The sequence below is a fragment of the Macaca thibetana genome, chromosome 20, assembly GCF_024542745.1.
Source record: "Macaca thibetana thibetana isolate TM-01 chromosome 20, ASM2454274v1, whole genome shotgun sequence".
In the NCBI taxonomy this organism is placed as follows: Eukaryota; Metazoa; Chordata; class Mammalia; order Primates; family Cercopithecidae; genus Macaca; species Macaca thibetana.
In genome coordinates this window covers 73,302,372-73,320,905 of record NC_065597.1, presented here as the reverse complement: position 1 = coordinate 73,320,905, position 18,534 = coordinate 73,302,372, and the positions used below count along the sequence as shown (strand labels likewise).

At 44.2% G+C, this 18,534-nt stretch overlaps 2 protein-coding genes across 2 annotated transcripts in view; both read left to right on the top strand.

The window, feature by feature from the left end:
* The window catches only part of TBC1D24 (TBC1 domain family member 24), a 253,197-nt gene that overhangs the window by 122,500 nt on the left and 112,163 nt on the right, over nt 1-18,534 (top strand). The gene's annotated exons all lie outside the window — the stretch shown is intronic.
* On the top strand, nt 404-18,481 carry LOC126944147 (ATP-binding cassette sub-family A member 17-like). The gene is made up of 6 exons (XM_050773408.1): nt 404-1,384; nt 3,360-3,511; nt 4,412-4,517; nt 7,159-7,231; nt 15,697-15,795; nt 18,445-18,481. Exons 1-6 carry the CDS (start codon nt 1,150-1,152, stop codon nt 18,479-18,481), a joined length of 702 nt encoding a protein of 233 aa, XP_050629365.1. The 5' UTR covers nt 404-1,149.

Here is an 18,534-nt window from a genome sequence, read left to right as displayed (position 1 = left end):
GATTATAGTTCTATTCTAGAGGATACAATTCAGGACAGGCCAAAAAAATAGCCACATGGGTGGGGTCTAGGAGAGTCCCAAATGCAAAGCTTCTGTGTCCTCAGGACGTAGCACCCTCCTAGCATATTGGCGTTTATTGGGGTAGCTCACCTAAGCTTTGAGTGTCCAGTTTTTATTGGGGTTTTGTTACACAAGCATGAATGATTGAAGCATTAGCCACATCATTGAACTCCATCTCCAGCATTCTCTCCACAACCCAGGAAACTGAGAGGCAGGCTAACATCACATAGCTCAAAGCCCCAGCCTTCTAATCACATGGCTGGTCTTTCTAGTGTGACCATCCCGCATCCTGAGTCTCCTCCTTAGCATAAACTCAGGTATGACGATGGGGGGGGTAGAGATCCACTATGAGTAACAAAGATACTCCTATTACTCCAGAAATTCTAAGCATTTAGAGGCTTCTTTCCAGGAACCGGGGACAAAGGCCAGCCAGTTCTTTATCATAAAACACTGAAACACTGGTTTTTCATGTGTTCAGCCTCCCTTGCATTCCTGAGATAAATCCCACTTGGTTGTGATGAATAACCCTTTAACATGCTGCTGTATTTACTTTTTAACATCATAAGTTTATTTACATGGTTCATATGTAAAAGTCTTTGTCCATCCCTCTCCCTGAAGGTCATAAGTTTCTTGTGTAAGTTTTTATGTACATGTATACACACAAGCAAAATGTTCGCTGACCAGGGTCAGCCTTTTGCCAGGAGCCCTGCATCTCCCTGCGTCCCCTGTCGTTGCAGTTGAAGGGCCTGTCGCGTCAGAAGTGCCCTGAAGAAGTCAAGCAGATGCTGCACATCATCGGCCTGGAGGACAAGTGGAACCCACGGAGCCGCTTCCTGAGCGGGGGCATGAGGCGCAAGCTCTCTATCGGCATCGCCCTCATCGCAGGCTCCAAAGTGCGGCGGTGGGACTGGAGGCAGTGGGCTCCCCTGCTGCTCGACCTGGGCTGGCCCTTCCGCCATGGCCCAGGCACCTTGGCCCTTGACTCCCCAGACAAGGCCATCACCATCTTTGGAGGACTCAAGCTGACTCTGTGAACCCCTTGATGGGGCCTACCACAAGGCCAGCCTGGGGTGTGGCTCTACCAGCATCATGAGGCTGTGTCTCTGCCTCCAGGTGCTGATACTGGACGAGCCCACCTCGGGCATGGATGCCATCTCCAGGAGGGCCATCTGGGACCTTCTGCAACAGCAGAAAAGTAACCGCACCATCTTGCTGACCACCCACTTCATGGACGAGGCTGACCTGCTGGGAGACCGCATCACCATCATGGCCAAGGGGGAGCTGCAGTGCTGCGGGTCCTCACTGTTCCTCAAGCAGAAATACAGTGAGTGGTGGGGCCAGCCCGCAACGGGGTCGGTGTCCTGGCTGCTGTGCTGAGGGAATGGCTGCTACCCGCATGAAGGGCCCTGAGATCAGGCAGGGGTGGCCTTTTCTAGATCTCCTGTCTGTTGCCTCTGAGTGGAGAGCCCAGCCGGGCAGGGGGGCTTGTGAGAGGGAAGAGGCATGAGATATCTCTTGGAGTCAGAAGGCCCATGTTTGAGTTACAATCTGCTAGTTTACTGTATTGTCATCTAGGTGGTCATGTTCGTTTCTCCTTTCTTAGCCTTTGTTTTCTGATCTATAAAATGAAGATTAAGATACTACATTCCTCAAAGAGTGAGACACTGTGTGTGAAAGCATCCTACAAGTGTTAGTTTCATTTCTACAGCTGACTGCAGCCCTCATCAGCACCCCTCTGTGCTTGTCCCCTGCTGTCCTCCTGCACCCCTGCTCCCTGGCTCCTCCATGTCTCTGCTGTTCCTTTGCACTGTTCCTTCCTCTGACCGTCTTCACTTTTCTTTCTCTGCTCACTGAATTAGTAATCTCATCCAGTCCCCTGGCTTTAAATATTCATACCTTCTCTGTGTGGAAAATCATGTGTGTCTCTAGCTTGGACCCTCTCTCCTGAACCCCAGGTCTATACATCTGACTGCCTCTCCCACACCTCAATGTAGGTGTTGAACGGATCTCTGAGACTTGTGAGAAGCCTGTGCAACACTGAGCTCCAATGCTGTCTATCAAACCTGCTCCTCCCGCAGATTTTGTCTTCTTAGTAAAAGCAACTTCGTTCTTCCAAGTGTTTAACTGAAACCTTGCAGGCTCCCTGACACCTCTTTTGCTCAAAGCTCATATTTGATATATCTGCAGACGTTTTTGGTCTTATCTACAAAATATATCCAGGTTCCGTCTCTGTCCCCACCTCTGATCACTGTGTAGCACTGCTTTCTGGTGCAGACCACTATCTCCTCCCACCTGGATTACTGCAGATGCCTACTAACCCATCTTGCTGCTCTCAATCCAGGTGTCAAAATGGGCGTATTACAGTGCATGTCATTCTGTTGCTTGGAACCTCCAGTGGCTTCTCTGTTCACTCAGAGGAAAAGCCAAAGTCCTTGGAGTAGCCTCTAGGGCCTCACATTTTCTGACCCTGTTACCCCAACCTCATTTCCTAACACTCTTCCACGTTCTTTCTCTGCTTCTGCTGCCCAGGGCCCCGTGCTGATCCAGCACTCCAGGCACACTCGTTCCTCCAGGCCAGGTGTCGCTGTGCCTTCTGAGATGTCCCATTCTCAATGAGGCCTTTCTTTGTTACCTTGTTTAAAATCACATCCCCAACACTCCTATCCCCTCCTATGTTTACTTTTCTCTTTATCATGTATCACTAATACTCTATCCATTTTACGTATTTATCTCATTTATTGTTTGTCTCCCACCCCGTTAGTGAAAGCCCCATGAGAATAGGAATTTTTGACTGTTTGGTCCACTGCTATATCCTCAGTACCTAGGACAGTGCCTGTCACATCCTAGGGCCTCAGGAAATGTTTACTGAATGAGTACATCAACGAACAATAGTAACAAGTGTTGCTAAGTGCTGAAAGAATTTGGAATGCCATAAGGTATGTGTCTTGTCTTTGTTCTTTACCTTAACATTTAAGGCCTCTGGCTACTGAGTTTTCACTTTCCAAAAATAGTTATGACTTAAAGGGAGTGTCACCCTGAAAGCAGCCCTCTGTCCTGGTGCCTAACCTTGCTACATTTGCCATGATCACCTACCAGTTATAGAGTGGAAGGGAAGACTCTCAAGAACAGCACTACGGAGCTTCCTAGCGAGTTCACTGTGGTTTAAATTTGGCCCCACAGGTCGCTCCAACTTCTCTTTCCCATGGAGCTGTCCCACTCTAAGCCACAGAAAACTGAATGTGGCTGAAGAAAAGTATAAAAAGTGAAATTGTTTCATGATCTTTCAAATGGTGTTTCAGGTGCAGGATATTATATAACTTCACTGAAAAAACCTAATTGTGATACGGAGAACATCTCTCATCTGATTTATCATCACATACCAAACGCAATTTTGGCATCCAGCATTGGAGAGGAATTGACATTCATACTTCCTAAAGACAGCAGTACAGAGGTATGGCCCCGGGTGCTACGGGGGTGCTGCACGTGCCTGCGCTGAGTGCTGGGTCTTCCCCTACACACGGGAGCAAGGGCACTACATGCTGCAGGGGCTCAGACCCTGGGCCTTTGGCACTACCTGAAAAGACATCCTAGCCAGGGGGCACGTTCAAATACAGGATTCGGATAGGTCTTCCCTCCTTCAAGCCTTGAGGGTTCTCAATTGCCTTCAGGTTAATGTCAAATTCCGTAATATGGCTTAATGGGAACCCTTGATTTTGTTATCTCTAATTACCTACGCCCAACTTACTAAGCTCAGGTGAAGATTTGACTTGAGGTGGGTGGATCGTTTGAGCTCAGCAGTTCAAGACCAGACTAGGCAACGTGGTGAAACCCCATCTTTACAAAAAACCACAAATATTACACGGGCATGGTGGCACACATTTGTAGTCCCAACTACTCAAGAGGCTAAGGTAAGAAGATAGCTTGAGCCTGGGAGGCAGAGGTTGCAGTAAGCCAAGATCATTCCTGGGTGACAAAAGTGAGACCCTGTCTCAGAGAAAAAAGAACAAAAGATTTGACTTGATTTTCCTTTAAATTATTTCAGACCTCGACCAGGTTCCCAACACTTCCTTCTCTCCTCCTCAGTCCCCATGTCACTCTCAAACCGGGATCTTACCTTATACTTCGTTGAGAAAATAAAAACCATCAGACCATCCCTATCACAAACCTATAAACCTGCTGGCTTTTACACTTTTTTATTCTTTCTTCCATCTCGTTATGGATCAGAACTTGTTTTTCTATCACAGTCCTGTCCTTTAGCACCAGCTCAAGACCCCATCCACCCCATCTCCTCAAGAGCCCCCCTGTTTGATTGTCCTCTCTCATCTCCATCATCATTTTTCCCCTTTCCTAGATCATTTCCCATAACATACTCACATACTCTGGAGAAACTACTGGGCCCACCTTCCTTTCCAGCTGCCTCTCCATGTCTCTGCCACCCTTCACAGCCAAGCTTCATAGTGAGTGGTCTACACATGTTGCCTCCTTGTTCTTACCTCTCCTGCATTCTCATTCTGCTTCCAAGTGGCTTCAGCCCATACCCTTCCATCCAAACCACTCTTTCAAGGTAATCATCAGCTATCATCATCAGGTAAGATGTCACTTAAGGCATTAGGGACTTTCTATTTCTTTCTTTCTTTCTTTTTTTTTTTTTGAGATGGAGTCTCGCTCTGTTGCCCAGGCTAGAGTGCAGTGGCGCAATCTCGGCTCACTGTAAGCTCCACCTCCTGGGTTCACGCCATTCTCCTGCCTCAGCCTCCCAAGTAGCTGGGACTACAGGCGCCCGCCACCACGGTCGGCTAATTTTTTGTATTTTTAGTAGAGATGGGGTTTCACCGTGTTAGCCAGGATGGTCTCGATCTCCTGACCTTGTGATCTGCCCACCTCGGTCTCCCATAATGCTGGGATTATAGGCGTGAGCCACTGCGCCCGGCCTACTTTCTATTTCTTTAAAAACAAAAACATGGCTGGGTGTGGTGGCTCATGCCTGTAATCCTAGCACTTTCGGAGGCTGAGGCTAGTGGATCACCTGAGGTCAAGGGTTCAAGACCAGCCTGGCCAACATGGTGAAACCTCATCTCTACTAAAAATACAAAAATTAGCCAGGCATGGTGGCAGGCATCTGTAATCCCAGCTACTTGGGAGGCTGAGGCAGGAGAATTGCTTGAATCCAGGAGGTGGAGGTTGCAGTGAGCCGAGATCGTGCCATGGCACTCCAGCCTGGGCTTCAGACAGAGACCCTGTCTGAAAAAGAAAATTGAAAAATAAAAAACAAAAAAAATAAAAGTTATTAGGTAATATTTTATACCTGTAAATAAATATACGTTTCATATATGTAATTATGAAGTGTATATAACAGAATGAGTACTAGTGAACCCTCTATGCAACCTAAGAATTAAGACATAGCAGTAACTTTTTATCCTAACCATGCTCAACCCCACAACATCAGTTACGTAGTTAACCATTTCTTTGTTCTTGAAACACTCTTTTCTCTTGGCTTCCTTGGCAAAATTTACTCCCTGGGGATTTTACTCCTACCTGTCTGGCCATTCCCAAGTGGCAGTGGGAAAGAATGGGAGACAAGCAGTTTTGGGAGAGGTGGTTATGAAAAGGTCAGTTAGGAATTCTTTACATTTGAAAGGCCCCTGAGCCCACCCCAGTGGAGACATCAAGAAGGCAGTTGGATGTGAATGAAGCTGGGCATTGAGGAGAGGGTCAGCCTGGAAATGCACGGGAGTCATCTGCTTGTGGAAGTATTTAAAGTCGTGCGAAGGGATACGGTCATGTAGGAAGAAAACATAGAGAAAGAAGCAAGGGAGCTTACAAACAGTTCCTGAAGCACTCCTAAAATTCGAAGTTCCTCAGACAGGGACCTTGCAAAGAAGCCTGGAGAAAAGATGCTTCATAAAGATGAATGGAGAATAAGCACAAAGATGTAAAATTGGAATTCAGAATTGGGGGGGAAAACCCATAGATACAAAAGAATTAGAAGACAATATTTTGTATAGTTTTAAACTAATATATTAGAAAACCTGAATACTATGGTAAATTGTCTAGAAAAATAATTTTATTAAAATTGACTCAATAAATACCAAAAAGTTTTTATAAACCTGATCACTTTTATCAAAAATTTAAAGAAAATATAATTTTGATTTTATTCAAATTCTTCCAGAGAACAGAGAACATTAAAAAAATACAGGCTGGAATTAGTGGCTCATGCTTGTAACCCCAGCACTTTGTGGGGCTGAGGCAGGAGGGTCACTTGAGCCCTGGAGTTTGAAAACAGCTTGGGCAACACAGGAAGACCTTGTCTTGACAGAAAAAAAAAAAAAAGAAAGAAAGAGCGAGCTAGGCTTGGTGGTGCACATCTGTAGTCCCAGCTACTCGGGAAGCTAAGACAGAAAGAACGCTTGAGCCTGGGAAGTCAAGGCCACAATGAGCCGTGATCATGCCACAGTACTCCAGCCCAGGCAAAAGAGTGAGACCCTATCTCAAAAACAAACAAACAAACAAAATCTGCCTGCTCCTTTTTACTAATATGGGTTAATACAATCTAGCAGATCGCTGAAAGAATACTGCACCATGTAGTTCATTGAAAGACTGCTATACCATATTGAAAGGATTGTTTGATATGATCATTAATCAATATAATTTTCCATAATATGTCAAAAAGAAATCACCATGTTGGGCCAGGCGCGGTGGCTCAAGCCTGTAATCCCAGCACTTTGGGAGGCCGAGACGGGCGGATCACGAGGTCGGGAGATCGAGACCATCCTGGCTAACACGGTGAAACCCCATCTCTACTAAAAAAATACAAAAAACTAGCCGGGCGACGTGGCGGGCGCCTGTAGTCCCAGCTACTCGGGAGGCTGAGGCAGGAGAATGGCGTAAACCCGGGAGGCGGAGCTTGCAGTGAGCTGAGATCTGGCCACTGCACTCCAGCCTGGGCAGCAGAGCGAGACTCCGTCTCAAAAAAAAAAAAAAAAAAAAAAAAAAAGAAATCACCATGTCTTCGTCCACATATAATAATTTACTTAGGAATGCAAGTAAGAGCATGGCCAGCCAGAAGAGACCTGAGTCCTTAACCCCACCTCCCTTCAGAGAGCACAGTGCTGCACTGGCTGTGCCCCAAGTCTGGTGCAGCCAGGGCAGCTTTCCCTGTGAGGCCTGCCAGGTAAAACCTTGTAATTACCTGTAGTCGGGCCTGAAAAATCATACACGGGTTTTTAACCAGGAGCCAGACTCCTCAACACACAAACAAAATCTCATTAAAAACAAAAGTCACTTCTGCTTCCAGTCGTGATGGAGTAACTGATAAAGAGCATACCCTCCCACTAAAACTGGACAAAAATATATGAAGCCATTTCAGATATTAAGCATTAGGAAGTCCAGGACCATGACTGATTCTTGAGAGAAGAGAAATGCCAAAGAGAGACCTGTATTTGTCCCAGCTCTTTGGCTTGGGCGGTTTCTAGAACATGACCCAGGAAAGTAAAAACAAATCAGAGTGTAGCAGTGGGCCGGGGGCGGTGGCTCACGCTTGTAATCCCAGCACTTTGGGAGGCCAAGGCGGGCAGATCACGAGGTCAGGAGATCAAGACTATCCTGGCTAACACAGTGAAACCCCGTCTCTACTAAAAATACAAAAAAAATTAGCCAGGCGTGGTGGCGGGTGCCTATAGTCCCAGCTACTCCAGGGCTGAGGCAGGAGAATGGCGTAAACCCGGGAGGCGGAGCTTGCAGTGAGCGGAGATATCTTGCCACTGCACTCCAGCCTGGGTGACAGAGCGAGACTCCTCTCAAAAAAGGAAAGAGTGTAGCAATGAACTTGCTGAGCTGAGTAGGTAAAGATGAGAGGTCAGAGCTCCTGAAGTGTCTGGACTTTGTGGGACTAGGACAGGAGAGGAGAAAGCTGGTAGGAGAGGGAGGGCCCCAGAAGTCTCTCTGTGGGTTCACTTGAATCTGTGGCTGAGGGCTGAGCTGTCCAAGAGCAGGTTAAGAGTTCATGGTGCATAGCACAGAGCAGCTACTGTGAACCCGAGCTGACTCAGCTGGGCTGTTGGCTCTGCCTCTTAATAGTGTGAATACTTCCTTTTTCATGAAAGATGGTTGATATTTGTAGCTGAGCAGCTTCATTTGCCTGCTTCCTGCTTGTAGGAGGTTGACTAGAGGCCACTTTTCACTTTGAACTCTCTCTGTCCCTTTTTATGTAAGCTGATACAATTTATTTAAATACTTTGTAGGTTTCCTGTGTATCACATTATGAAATACAGTTTGTTAGACTACAGCAACACTCACAATCTCTTCAACACAAGTCTGTCTACCTTGGGCTGAGAGCCGTGGTGATATGGGACAACACCATTATGATTTTAATTTTTTTTAATTATTTTATTTTATTTTTTGAGATAGAGCCTCACTCTGTCACCCAGGCTGGAGTGCAGTGGCATGATCTCAGCTCACTGCAACCTCCAGCTCCTGGGTTCAAGTGATTCTCCCACCTCAGCTTCCCGAGTAGCTGGGATTATGGGTGCACACCACCACACCCGGCTAAATTTTTGTTCTTTTTTAGTAAAGACGGGATTTCACTATGTTGGCCAAGCTGGTCTCAAACTCCTGACCTCAGGTGATCTGCCTGCCTCGGCCTCCCAGAGTGCTAGGATTACAAGCATGAGACACCATGCACAGCACCCTTATGGTTTTTAAAAGTTTTTGTCCAGATGATGAGAGTCTGTGAGCAGTGGTATGTGTGCTGCTAAATATTTAACTATTCTCCATGAAAAAAGTATGCATACATGTGTATATAGTTTTATTATAAATTTTACTAATATAAAGAATGTGTAGTGGCCAGGCGCAGTGGCTCAAGCCTGTAATCCCCGCACTTTGGGAGGCCGAGGTGGGCAGATCACGAGGTCAGGAGATCGAGACCATCCTGGTTAACATGGTGAAACCCCGTCTCTACTAAAAAATACAAAAAACTAGCTGGGCGAGGTGGCGGGCGCCTGTAGTCCCAGCTACTTGGGAGGCTGAGGCAGGAGAATGGCGTGAACCCGGGAGGCGGAGCTTGCAGTGAGCTGAGGTCCAGCCCCTGCACTCCAGCCTGGGTGACAGAGCGAGACTCCGTCTCAAAAAAAAAAAAAGAATGTGTAGCACACAATTTACAAATCATGATAAAACATACAGTATTCTTTATTGTAAATTTCATGTAGCCAATTCAATCTCACAGAACGCTTATGTTGATGTTTGCCAAACTCTCATATTCATAGTCAACTATGGTTGCAGTTCAGCTATTATGTGACAGGTTTTTTTTTAATGCTAGTCATCATATAATGGCTTCAGACATGACATTCTTTTAAGCATTCTAACACTTCCTTGAGTCTAAACAGCCAACAAGACAATTAATAAAGCCTGATTTGCAGCTTTTGCTGATGTCTGTGGTGTAAACACTCCCACCACAGCCAATTTCATGTTACCAGAGTGAAATTACTGAATGTGGCATTGGGAAGAAATGTTCAGTAACACTCTGTAATATTCCTACCCTAAAGACACAATAGAGTTGAATAACCTCAAGAACATAGATAATAGTATTGAATACAATGGAGTAAAAGAATGAGAAATCAGTGAGTTTTAATTAATACCTTCCCTTTACTGTGATTTGTTAATTTTAAATTTACGTAACTTAATTTTTTAAAATGGTTGTAACAACCAGCTCACAGAATTTCTGAAAATTTAACAATTGGCTCTCAAGAGCTTGTATAAGTCAGCTTCAGCACACCACATTTGAGAGATGTGCTCTTAAACCTTTCTGAGGTCTTGACAAAGGACCTTATAGCTGCACAGTTAATCTGATATTTATCCTGAAAAAGTATTTTATTGACATCATTTTGGCTTTTATTTTTGTTCTGAGAACTTTGAGAACCTTTTCCAAACTGGAAATACTGTCCTGGGCCCTCTATATTTTCTTTTTCTCTCTCTTTTTTTTTTTTTTTTTTTTTGGCGGAGTCTTGCTCTGTCATCCGGGCTAGAGTACAGTGGCATGATTTAGGCTCACTGCAACCTTCGCCTCCCGGCTTCAAGCTATACTTCTGCCTCAGCCTCCTGAGTAGCTGGGATTACAGGCACCTGCCACCATGCCTGGCCAATTTTTTGTATTTTTAGTAGATAAGGTTTCACTGTGTTGGCCAAGCTGGTCTCGAACTCCTGACCTCAGGTGATCCACCCGCCTTGGCCTCCTAAAGTGCTGGGATTACAGGTGTGAGCCACCGTGCCCGGCCTTTTTTCTCTAAACTTCTGCTAAACATTTGATTATTTCCTTTTTAAATTTATTTCTCTCATGGTTTAATCATAGGAAGCTAAAATAAACCAGTTGGCACTTTCAACATTATAACTGGAAATCTCCATAGGAATTTATCCACAAGCTCATTAAATACCCTTTCAGTCTTTCTTTTTACTGCAGGTAAGAGTATTGTCAAACCTTCTGCACCAAATAACATGAGAAATAACAATTTCCTCACTGTTCTTCCAGCCTCTGTCTAGAGTTCCCTTGAGGCTCCTCTCACCTTCATCCTGCTATCTGGTCCCACAGCCATGCCACATGTTGCAGGTTTTTGTCACAGTGCTTCTGGTGCCAAATTTTGTTTCAGTTGTATACTATATAACAAATTATCCCCAAATTTTCTGACTTAATATGACAACCATTTTACTGCCTATCGTGATTCTGTAGCTTGCCCGGGCTCAGCTGGGCAGATATTATGCTCTAAATAATATTGGCTGGGACTACAGTTACCTGGGGCCTCAAATGGGTTGGAATATCCGAGATGGTTCATTCTTATGTCTGGAATGACGGCACTGGCTATCAACTGGGAGCTCTCTAGGGCTGCTGACTGGCACACCCAGTACTCCTCCATGCAGCTTCTCAGTGTGGTTTGGGTGTCTCATAGCATGACAGCTAGGTTCCAAGAAGAAGCATCTCAAGAGTGCATGTTTCAAAAGAAAGCAAAGATAGCCACATCTCTTAAGGCCTGGGCTCAGAAATACCAACACGTCGTTTCTATCACATTCTATTGCTCAGAGCAGTCGAAGGGGAGGGGAAGTAAGCACGACTTCTTTTATTTATTTATTTATTTTTGAGATGGAGTCTCGCACTTTGCCCAGGCCGGACTGCAGTGGTGCTATCTTGGCTCACTGAAAGCTCCGCCTCCTGGGTTCACGCCATTCTCCTGCCTCAGCCTCTGGAGTAGCTGGGACTACAGGCGCCTGCCACCACACTTGGCTAATTTTTTGTATTTGTAGTAGAGACGGGGTTTCACCGTGTTAGCCAGGATGGTCTCGATCTCCTGACCTCGTGATCCGCCCACCTTGACCTCTCAAAGTGCTGGGATTACAGGCATGAGCCACCACACCTGGTCAGCACCACTTCTTGATATGCGACGTGCCATGCTCAGTCAGGGAGGGCAGAAATTGTTAGGCCATCTTTTCAGAGTAGCTACACCACAGAAATAGAGACAGTGCATATTGATGAGAGTCAGTACACCAGGAAGACATAACAGTTGTTTACATGTATGTGCCTCATAACAGAGCTTCAAAATACATGAAGTGAATGTTGACAAAAATAGATGAAGTCAAAATCCCAACCATTTTGGAGATTATAGCACCCTTTCCTCAGTTATTTATAGAAAAAGTAGACAAAAAAACTCATTAAGGATATAAAATATTTTGATAATATTGTCATCACACTTACTCCCTGTAGATAGACACTACAAACTATAGCTGCAGAACACCCATTCTCTCCAAATGCCTATGGGATATTTACCATAATAGATTACTTGGGCCCTCCCCTACCAGCTTCTCCTCTCCTGTCCTAGTCCCACAAAGTCCACACATTTTAGAAGCTCTGACCTCTCGTCTCTACCTTCTCAGCTCAGCAAGTCCACTGCTACACACTGATTTGCCTTTACTTTTCTGGGCCATGTTCTAGAAAGTACCCAAGCCAAAGAGCTGGGGCAAATACAGGTCTCTCTTTGGTGTTTCTCTTCTCTCAAGAATCAATCATGGTCCTGGACTTCCTAATGCTTAATATCTGAAATGGCTTCATATATTTTTGTCCAGTTTTACTGGGAGGGCATGCTCTTGTGAAATAAGTCCAAATAAATTTCAAAAAATTGAAATCATGTGGATTATGATCTCTGACTACAGTGGAATTAAATTAGAAATTGATAACAGTAAGATATCTAGAAAATTGGCCGGGCGCGGTGGCTCACACCTGTAATCCCAGCAGTTTGGGAGGCCAAGGCAGGTGGATCACGAGGTCAAGAGATTGAGACCATCCTGGCCACCATGGTGAAACCCTGTTTCTACTAAAAATACAAAAATTAGCCGGGCGTGGTGGCGCGTGTCTGTAGTCCCAGCTACTCGGGAGGCTGAGGCAGGAGAATTGCTTGAACCAGGAGGCGGAGGTTGTAGTGAGCCGAGATCGCGCCACTGCACTCCAGCCTGGCAATAGAGCGAGACTCCGTCTCAAAAAAAAAAAAAAGAAAAAAAAAGTAGAAAATATTTTTAACCGAATGTTGATGAAAATACAATGTATTAAAAAATTTCAGATGCTACTGAGGCAGTGCTTAGAGGGAAATATATAACTTTTAAAAACTTACACTCGAAAAGAAAAGGGGCTTAAAATCATTTACCTGTTTCCAACTGAAAAGATAAGAAGAGAAAATTAAACCCAGATGATACAGAAGAGAAGAAATGAAAAATATAGGGAGAGAAAATAATGTAATAAGAAACAAAAAGAAAACTGAGAAACGACAAATGCTAAAAAGCTAAAAAGCAAAAAGTTATTTTAAAAGATTAATAAAATTGATAAATAAATTACATTGATAACCCATTAAATGATAAACCATTAATTCCAAGACCATTAAAGAAAAAAAGAAAATTAACTAGCATCAGTTAGGAAATAACTGCTATAGTTACAGAGCCCAGAGTTACAAAAAGGGTAATAATAAAATATCACATGTAAATAAATTGGACAATTTAGGTAAAACGGACTGATTTCTTTAAAAATACAACTTACCAAAACTTACAAAATGAAGCAGAAAAATCTGAATAACCATATATCTATTAATGAAATTGAATTTGCAATCAAAAGTATTCCCAAAAAGAGAACTCCGGATTCTGTGAAACACTGAAGAAAAAAATAATCTCAATATTTTAGAAAACAGAGAAGGAAGCACCTTCCAACTCATTTTAAGACCAGCACAACCCTGATACCAAAACCTGGAAAAGGTATGACAACAGGAAATTACAGAATAATATCCATCATAGGCATAAACATAAAAGCCTTTAACAAAACACTAGTTGGGGAGTGGACTTATCTGGAGGCTTTGTTCACATGTCTGCGCCTTGGCATGGATTCAGCCTGGTTTCAAGGTAGTGAAGCTTCTTATCTAGTGGCTTGGGGCTCCCAAAGAAATCAAGATACCTAAAGCCTTCTTCTACCCAATATCCATCACTTGCATTGTATCCTCTCAGTCAAGCAAGACACTAAGGCCAGCCCAGATGAAAGGGAATTAAAGGCCACCTCTCAGTGGGAAAAGTAGCAAAGAATTTGCAGCTATCGTTTATCTACTATGTTATTCAAAATAAACGAAAACATGTCCAGACACAGGACACGTAGAAGAACATTTATAGCCGCTTTATGCATAAGCATCCTTACACAGGAACAATCCAAATGTCTATCAACAGGAGAATAGATATATTCCTTTTGTTGAATGCTGCTCTGCAGTTAACGAGAATGAACTAATGCATGCAACAACATGGTTTAACCTCAAAACATGTTACATGAATGAAGCAGGAGATGAAAAGGTCATATGATTTCATTTACATGAAGATCAAGAAGAAGTAAAACTAATCTAAAATTTAGGAGATTTGGTTATCTGAGGGCAAGAGAGGGACTCATCAAAGGGGACATGGGGGCATTTTCTAGGGTGATGGAATGTTCAGTGTCTTGATTAGGGTGAGATTACATCAAACTGTGCATTTAAGAACAAGATACTTTACATAAATTTAGAGTCAATATTTTATTTTATTTTATTTTTTTAATTTTATTTATTTTTTTGAGACGGAGTCTCGCTCTGTTGCCCAGGCTGGAGTGCAGTGGCCGGATCTCAGCTCACTGCAAGCTCCGCCTCCAGGGTTTGTGCCATTCTCCTGCCTCAGCCTCCCAAGTAGCTGGAACTACAGGCACCCGCCACCTCGCCCGGCTAGTTTTTTGTATTTTTTAGTAGAGACGGGGTTTCACCATGTTAGCCAGGATGGTCTCGATCTCCTGACCTTGTGATCCGCCCGTCTTGGCCTCCCAAAGTGCTGGGATTACAGGCTTGAGCCACTGCGCCTGGCCGAGTCAATATTTTAAAAGGGATACTCTGATCTTGTTGGCAGACAGTAGCTATAGCATGAGTACAATTTCAGTAACTGGAAACTGAATGAAGGGCAAGATAGTGAACATACTGAAGGTATGACATACTATTGACCATATTCAGTAAATAGTATTTGCTGAATATTTAACACAGGGGGGCTACTTTGCTAAGTGTGTTTACATTTTTCTCAGTCCTTACAACTTTTTTGAATTAGGTAATATCTGTCTTACAGGTGAGGAAAGATTTGGAAAGGTGAAATAACTGGCTCAAAAATCACAAAACTTGTAAGTGACAGAGTCTAGACTCAAACCCAGCCATGATTAGTTTATAACCATTGTCTGCCGACAGGGACACACACAAAGCCCCTGCAGACCTTGTATAGGAATCTGGCATGTGTGTCTGGTTTCTTAAAAGTTGGACACTAGGTTGTGAGAGATAGAAACCTTAGGGCCAGGCGCAGTGGCTCACACCTGTAATCTCAGCGCTTTGGGAGGCCGAGGCGAGCGGATCACAAGGTCAGGAGATCACGACCCTTCTGGCGAACACGGGGAAACTCCATCTCTACTAAAAATACAAAAAAATTAGCCAAGCGTCGTGGCAGGCACCTATAGTACCAGCTACTCGGGAGGCTGAGGCAGCAGAATGGCGTGAACCCGGGAGACGGAGCTTGCAGTGAGCGGAGATTGCGCCCCTGCACTCCATCCTGGGCAACAGAGTGACACTCCATCTCAAAAAAAAAAAAAAACAAAACGAAGCCTTCATTGTAGAAGATTATGATGGTTGTCTTAATATCACAAAAAAAGCCATGATTCTTTTAATAAAAAAAAAATAGAAAACATGTTTGAGAAAGGTTTTAACATGAGCAGACTAAAAGAATTAGCTCCTTTCCTCACTTAGATAACAATTGAAACCACTCTCTCTAGAGATGAAAGGCCTGAGCTTGAGTCCTGGCTCTGCTGCTTCTGGCTGTATGGCCTCAGGGAAGTTTCTTAACTTCTCTGCACTGTCCTCGAAGAGCTGTTGAAAGCATCCACAGAGTTAATACGTTAAAAAGCTGTGAAGGGCCCCTGACATTCCCATACTTACAAAGCTGGTGACAAAGCTGGTGTTTGAAAAAATATCTTCTTGGCTCCAAAGTCCATGCTGTTCCCCAGTAGAGAGTCAAGGGCAGTGACAAAAGGGATTCACCTTACACCTTTCAGGACTAAAACCATTTCTTTTCTTCCAGGTTTGAATCTCTATTTACTGACTTGGAACTGAGACAGGTAGACCTGGGCATCTCCAGCTTTGGGGCCTCTGTCACCGCCATGGAGGATGTCTTCATAAGGTAAGCACATATAAAACTGTAAGACTCCAAGGTTCTTAGGATTGGAAGGGATCTTAAAGGTCATCTATCTAAACATTGCCTGATGCTTGAATCTTTTCTGTAGCAACCTCACTGAATGGCCTTCCAGCCTCTGACTAGTACTTCCAATAACAGGGATACCTGAATCTTGGCTCACTGCAGTCTCTGCATCCCAGATTCAAGCAATTCTCCTTCCTCAGCCTCCTGAGTAGCTGGGACTACAGGCCCCTGGCACCACACCCGACTAATTTTTGTATTTTTAGTACAGATGAGGTTTCATGATGTTGGCTAGCCTGGTCTCAAACTCCCGACCTCCAGTAGTCTGCCTGCCTCGACCTTCCAAAGTGCCTGGGATTACAGGTGATTTTTGTATTTTTAGTAGAGATGGGGATTCACCATGTTGGCCAGGCTGGTCTTGAGCTCCTGACCTCAAGTGATCCACCCACCTTGGCCTCCCAAAGTGCTGGGATTACAGGCATGAACTATTGCACCTGGTCTTTAAACAAATTTTATTGATACATAATGTGCGTATGTATGGAATACATGTGATATTTTGATACGTGCGTATTCTACTTGAGACTTGATTGATGTCTGGCTATGCACATCTTCCATGAGTTTAGAATCCCCAGCTATTATTATCTGTTCATACAGGGCCTCTGCTCAAATATCTCCTCTCGTTTTGGAACTCCAGTTAGACATATTAGATAGATCTTATCACTCTGCTATGTGAATTTTAACTTTTTAAATATTGTCCAACTCTTTGTCTCTCTGAGCTGTACTCTACATAATATGTTCTGATCTGCATCCAGGTCATTGATTCTCTCTGCAGATGTTTCAGATCTTCAGCTAAACACTTCCATTGAGACTATTTTCTTTTTTGTGGAGACAAAGTCTCATTATGTTGACCAGGCTGGTCTCAAACTCCTAGGCTCAAGCTATCCACCCCCTCGGCCTCCCAAAGTGCTGAGATTACAGGTGTGAGCCACTGCACACAGCCAGTTTTTTAAATACTTACATTTTTGTTGAAGTATAACATATACACCAAAAGGTATGCAATTATTAAACCTGCAGCTCAGTTTTCATTTTTTGAGTTGTTGAAATTTCTATATATTCTAGATATAGATCTTTTGTCAGATATGTGTTTTATCTACATTTTCTTCCAGTATGTGGCTTGCTTCTTCATATTCTTAGTGGTAGCTTTTTTTTTTTGAGACAGGGTCACACTAGGTCACCTAGGCTGGAGTACAGTGGCATGATCTTGGCTCACTGCAACCTCTGCCATCCAGGTTCAACTGATTCCCCTGCCTCAGCCTCCCGAGTAGCTGGGACTACAGGTGCATGCCAACACACCCAGCTAACTTTTTGTATTTTAGCAGAGACGGGGTTTCACCATGTTGGCCAGGGTGGTCTCAAACTCCTGACCTCAGGTGATCCGCCCGCCTCGGCCTCTCAAAGCGCTGGGATTACAGGCGTGAGCCACCATGCCTGGCCCCTAAATTTTTTTTATGGTTACTGTGTTCTGTATGCTTTCTAAAAAGTATTTCCCTACCCTTAGGTCATAAAGTTATGCTTCTACTTTTTATTCTAGGAATTTTATCATTTTAGCTTTTACATTAGGTCTGTGACCCATTTTCTGTTAATTTTTGTGTATGGCTGTGCGTGTGTGTGTGCACGTGTGTGCAAGACAAGGTCTCACTCTGTCACCCAGGCTGGAGTGCAGTGGTGTGGTCACAGCTCACTGCAGCCTCTGCCTCCTGGACTTAAGTGATCTCACCTCAGGCTTCCAAGTAGCTAGGACTACAGGCGCACACCACTGCACCTGGCTAAGTTTTTTTATATTTTGTAGAGATGGGGTTTTGCTATACTGCCCAGGCTGGTCTCTAACTCCTGGGCTCAAGCAATCTTCCCACCTCGGCTTCCCAAAGTGTTGGAATTATAGGCATGAGTCATGGTGCCCAGCCTTGTGTACGGTTTGATAAGAGGTGAAGTGGAAAAACATACACTTTTTTTCTTCTGCTCTTACATCACAGCAATCAACACAGAAGCCTTCTATGATAAAACGTGCAGGAATTTCCCCCCAACAACAAGCAAGCAATGAGTTCTGCAGCAGACAGCAGCTGAGTGTCCTCTAATTCAATTCTGACATTATTTGGAGATAGCATCAGATCCCACAAATCGAGGGCTAAGTTCCACAAGACTTCCCACTTCCGGTGTCAATCACAAGCCCCAGGTTGTTTTACCTGTCCTTTTTTTTTTTTTTTTTTTTTTTTAGAGACAAGGCCTCACTATGTTGCTCAGGCTGGTCTCTATCTCTTGGGCTGGGCTCAAGTAATCCTCTTGCCTCAGCCTCCTGAGTAGCTAGGATTATAGGTGTTAGCTACCACACACTTACCTGTACTTCTGACCGACCAGCTATAAACTAGGGATCCTATTACCCCCTCCTTAGGTTAAATTAATTCGCTAAAGTGGCTCACAGAACTCAGGGAAACACATTTCCCAGTTTATTATAAGGATATTACAAAGGATGCAGAAGAAGAGATGCATAGCGTGAGGTATTGGGAAAGGGTATGGAGCCTCTCTGGCCTCCCCAGACACCCTCCAGGAACCTCCAATTGTTCACCTCTCTGGAAGCTCCTCTTGGGCCTTCTATGGAGACTTCATTGGATAGGCATGACCAAAGCATGGACAACTGTGTAGAAATGAGATTGGACAAAAAGAGTA

Coding starts and splice junctions, on each gene's coding strand:
- LOC126944147 (XM_050773408.1), top strand. CDS start 1,150: ATGAGGCTGTGTCTCTGCCTCCAGGTGCTGATACTGGACGAGCCCACC. Junction 3,512..4,411: donor CTAAAGACAGCAGTACAGAG/GTATGGCCCCGG, acceptor CCCCTTTCCTAG/ATCATTTCCCATAACATACT. Junction 7,232..15,696: donor TTCCCTGTGAGGCCTGCCAG/GTAAAACCTTGT, acceptor CTTTTCTTCCAG/GTTTGAATCTCTATTTACTG.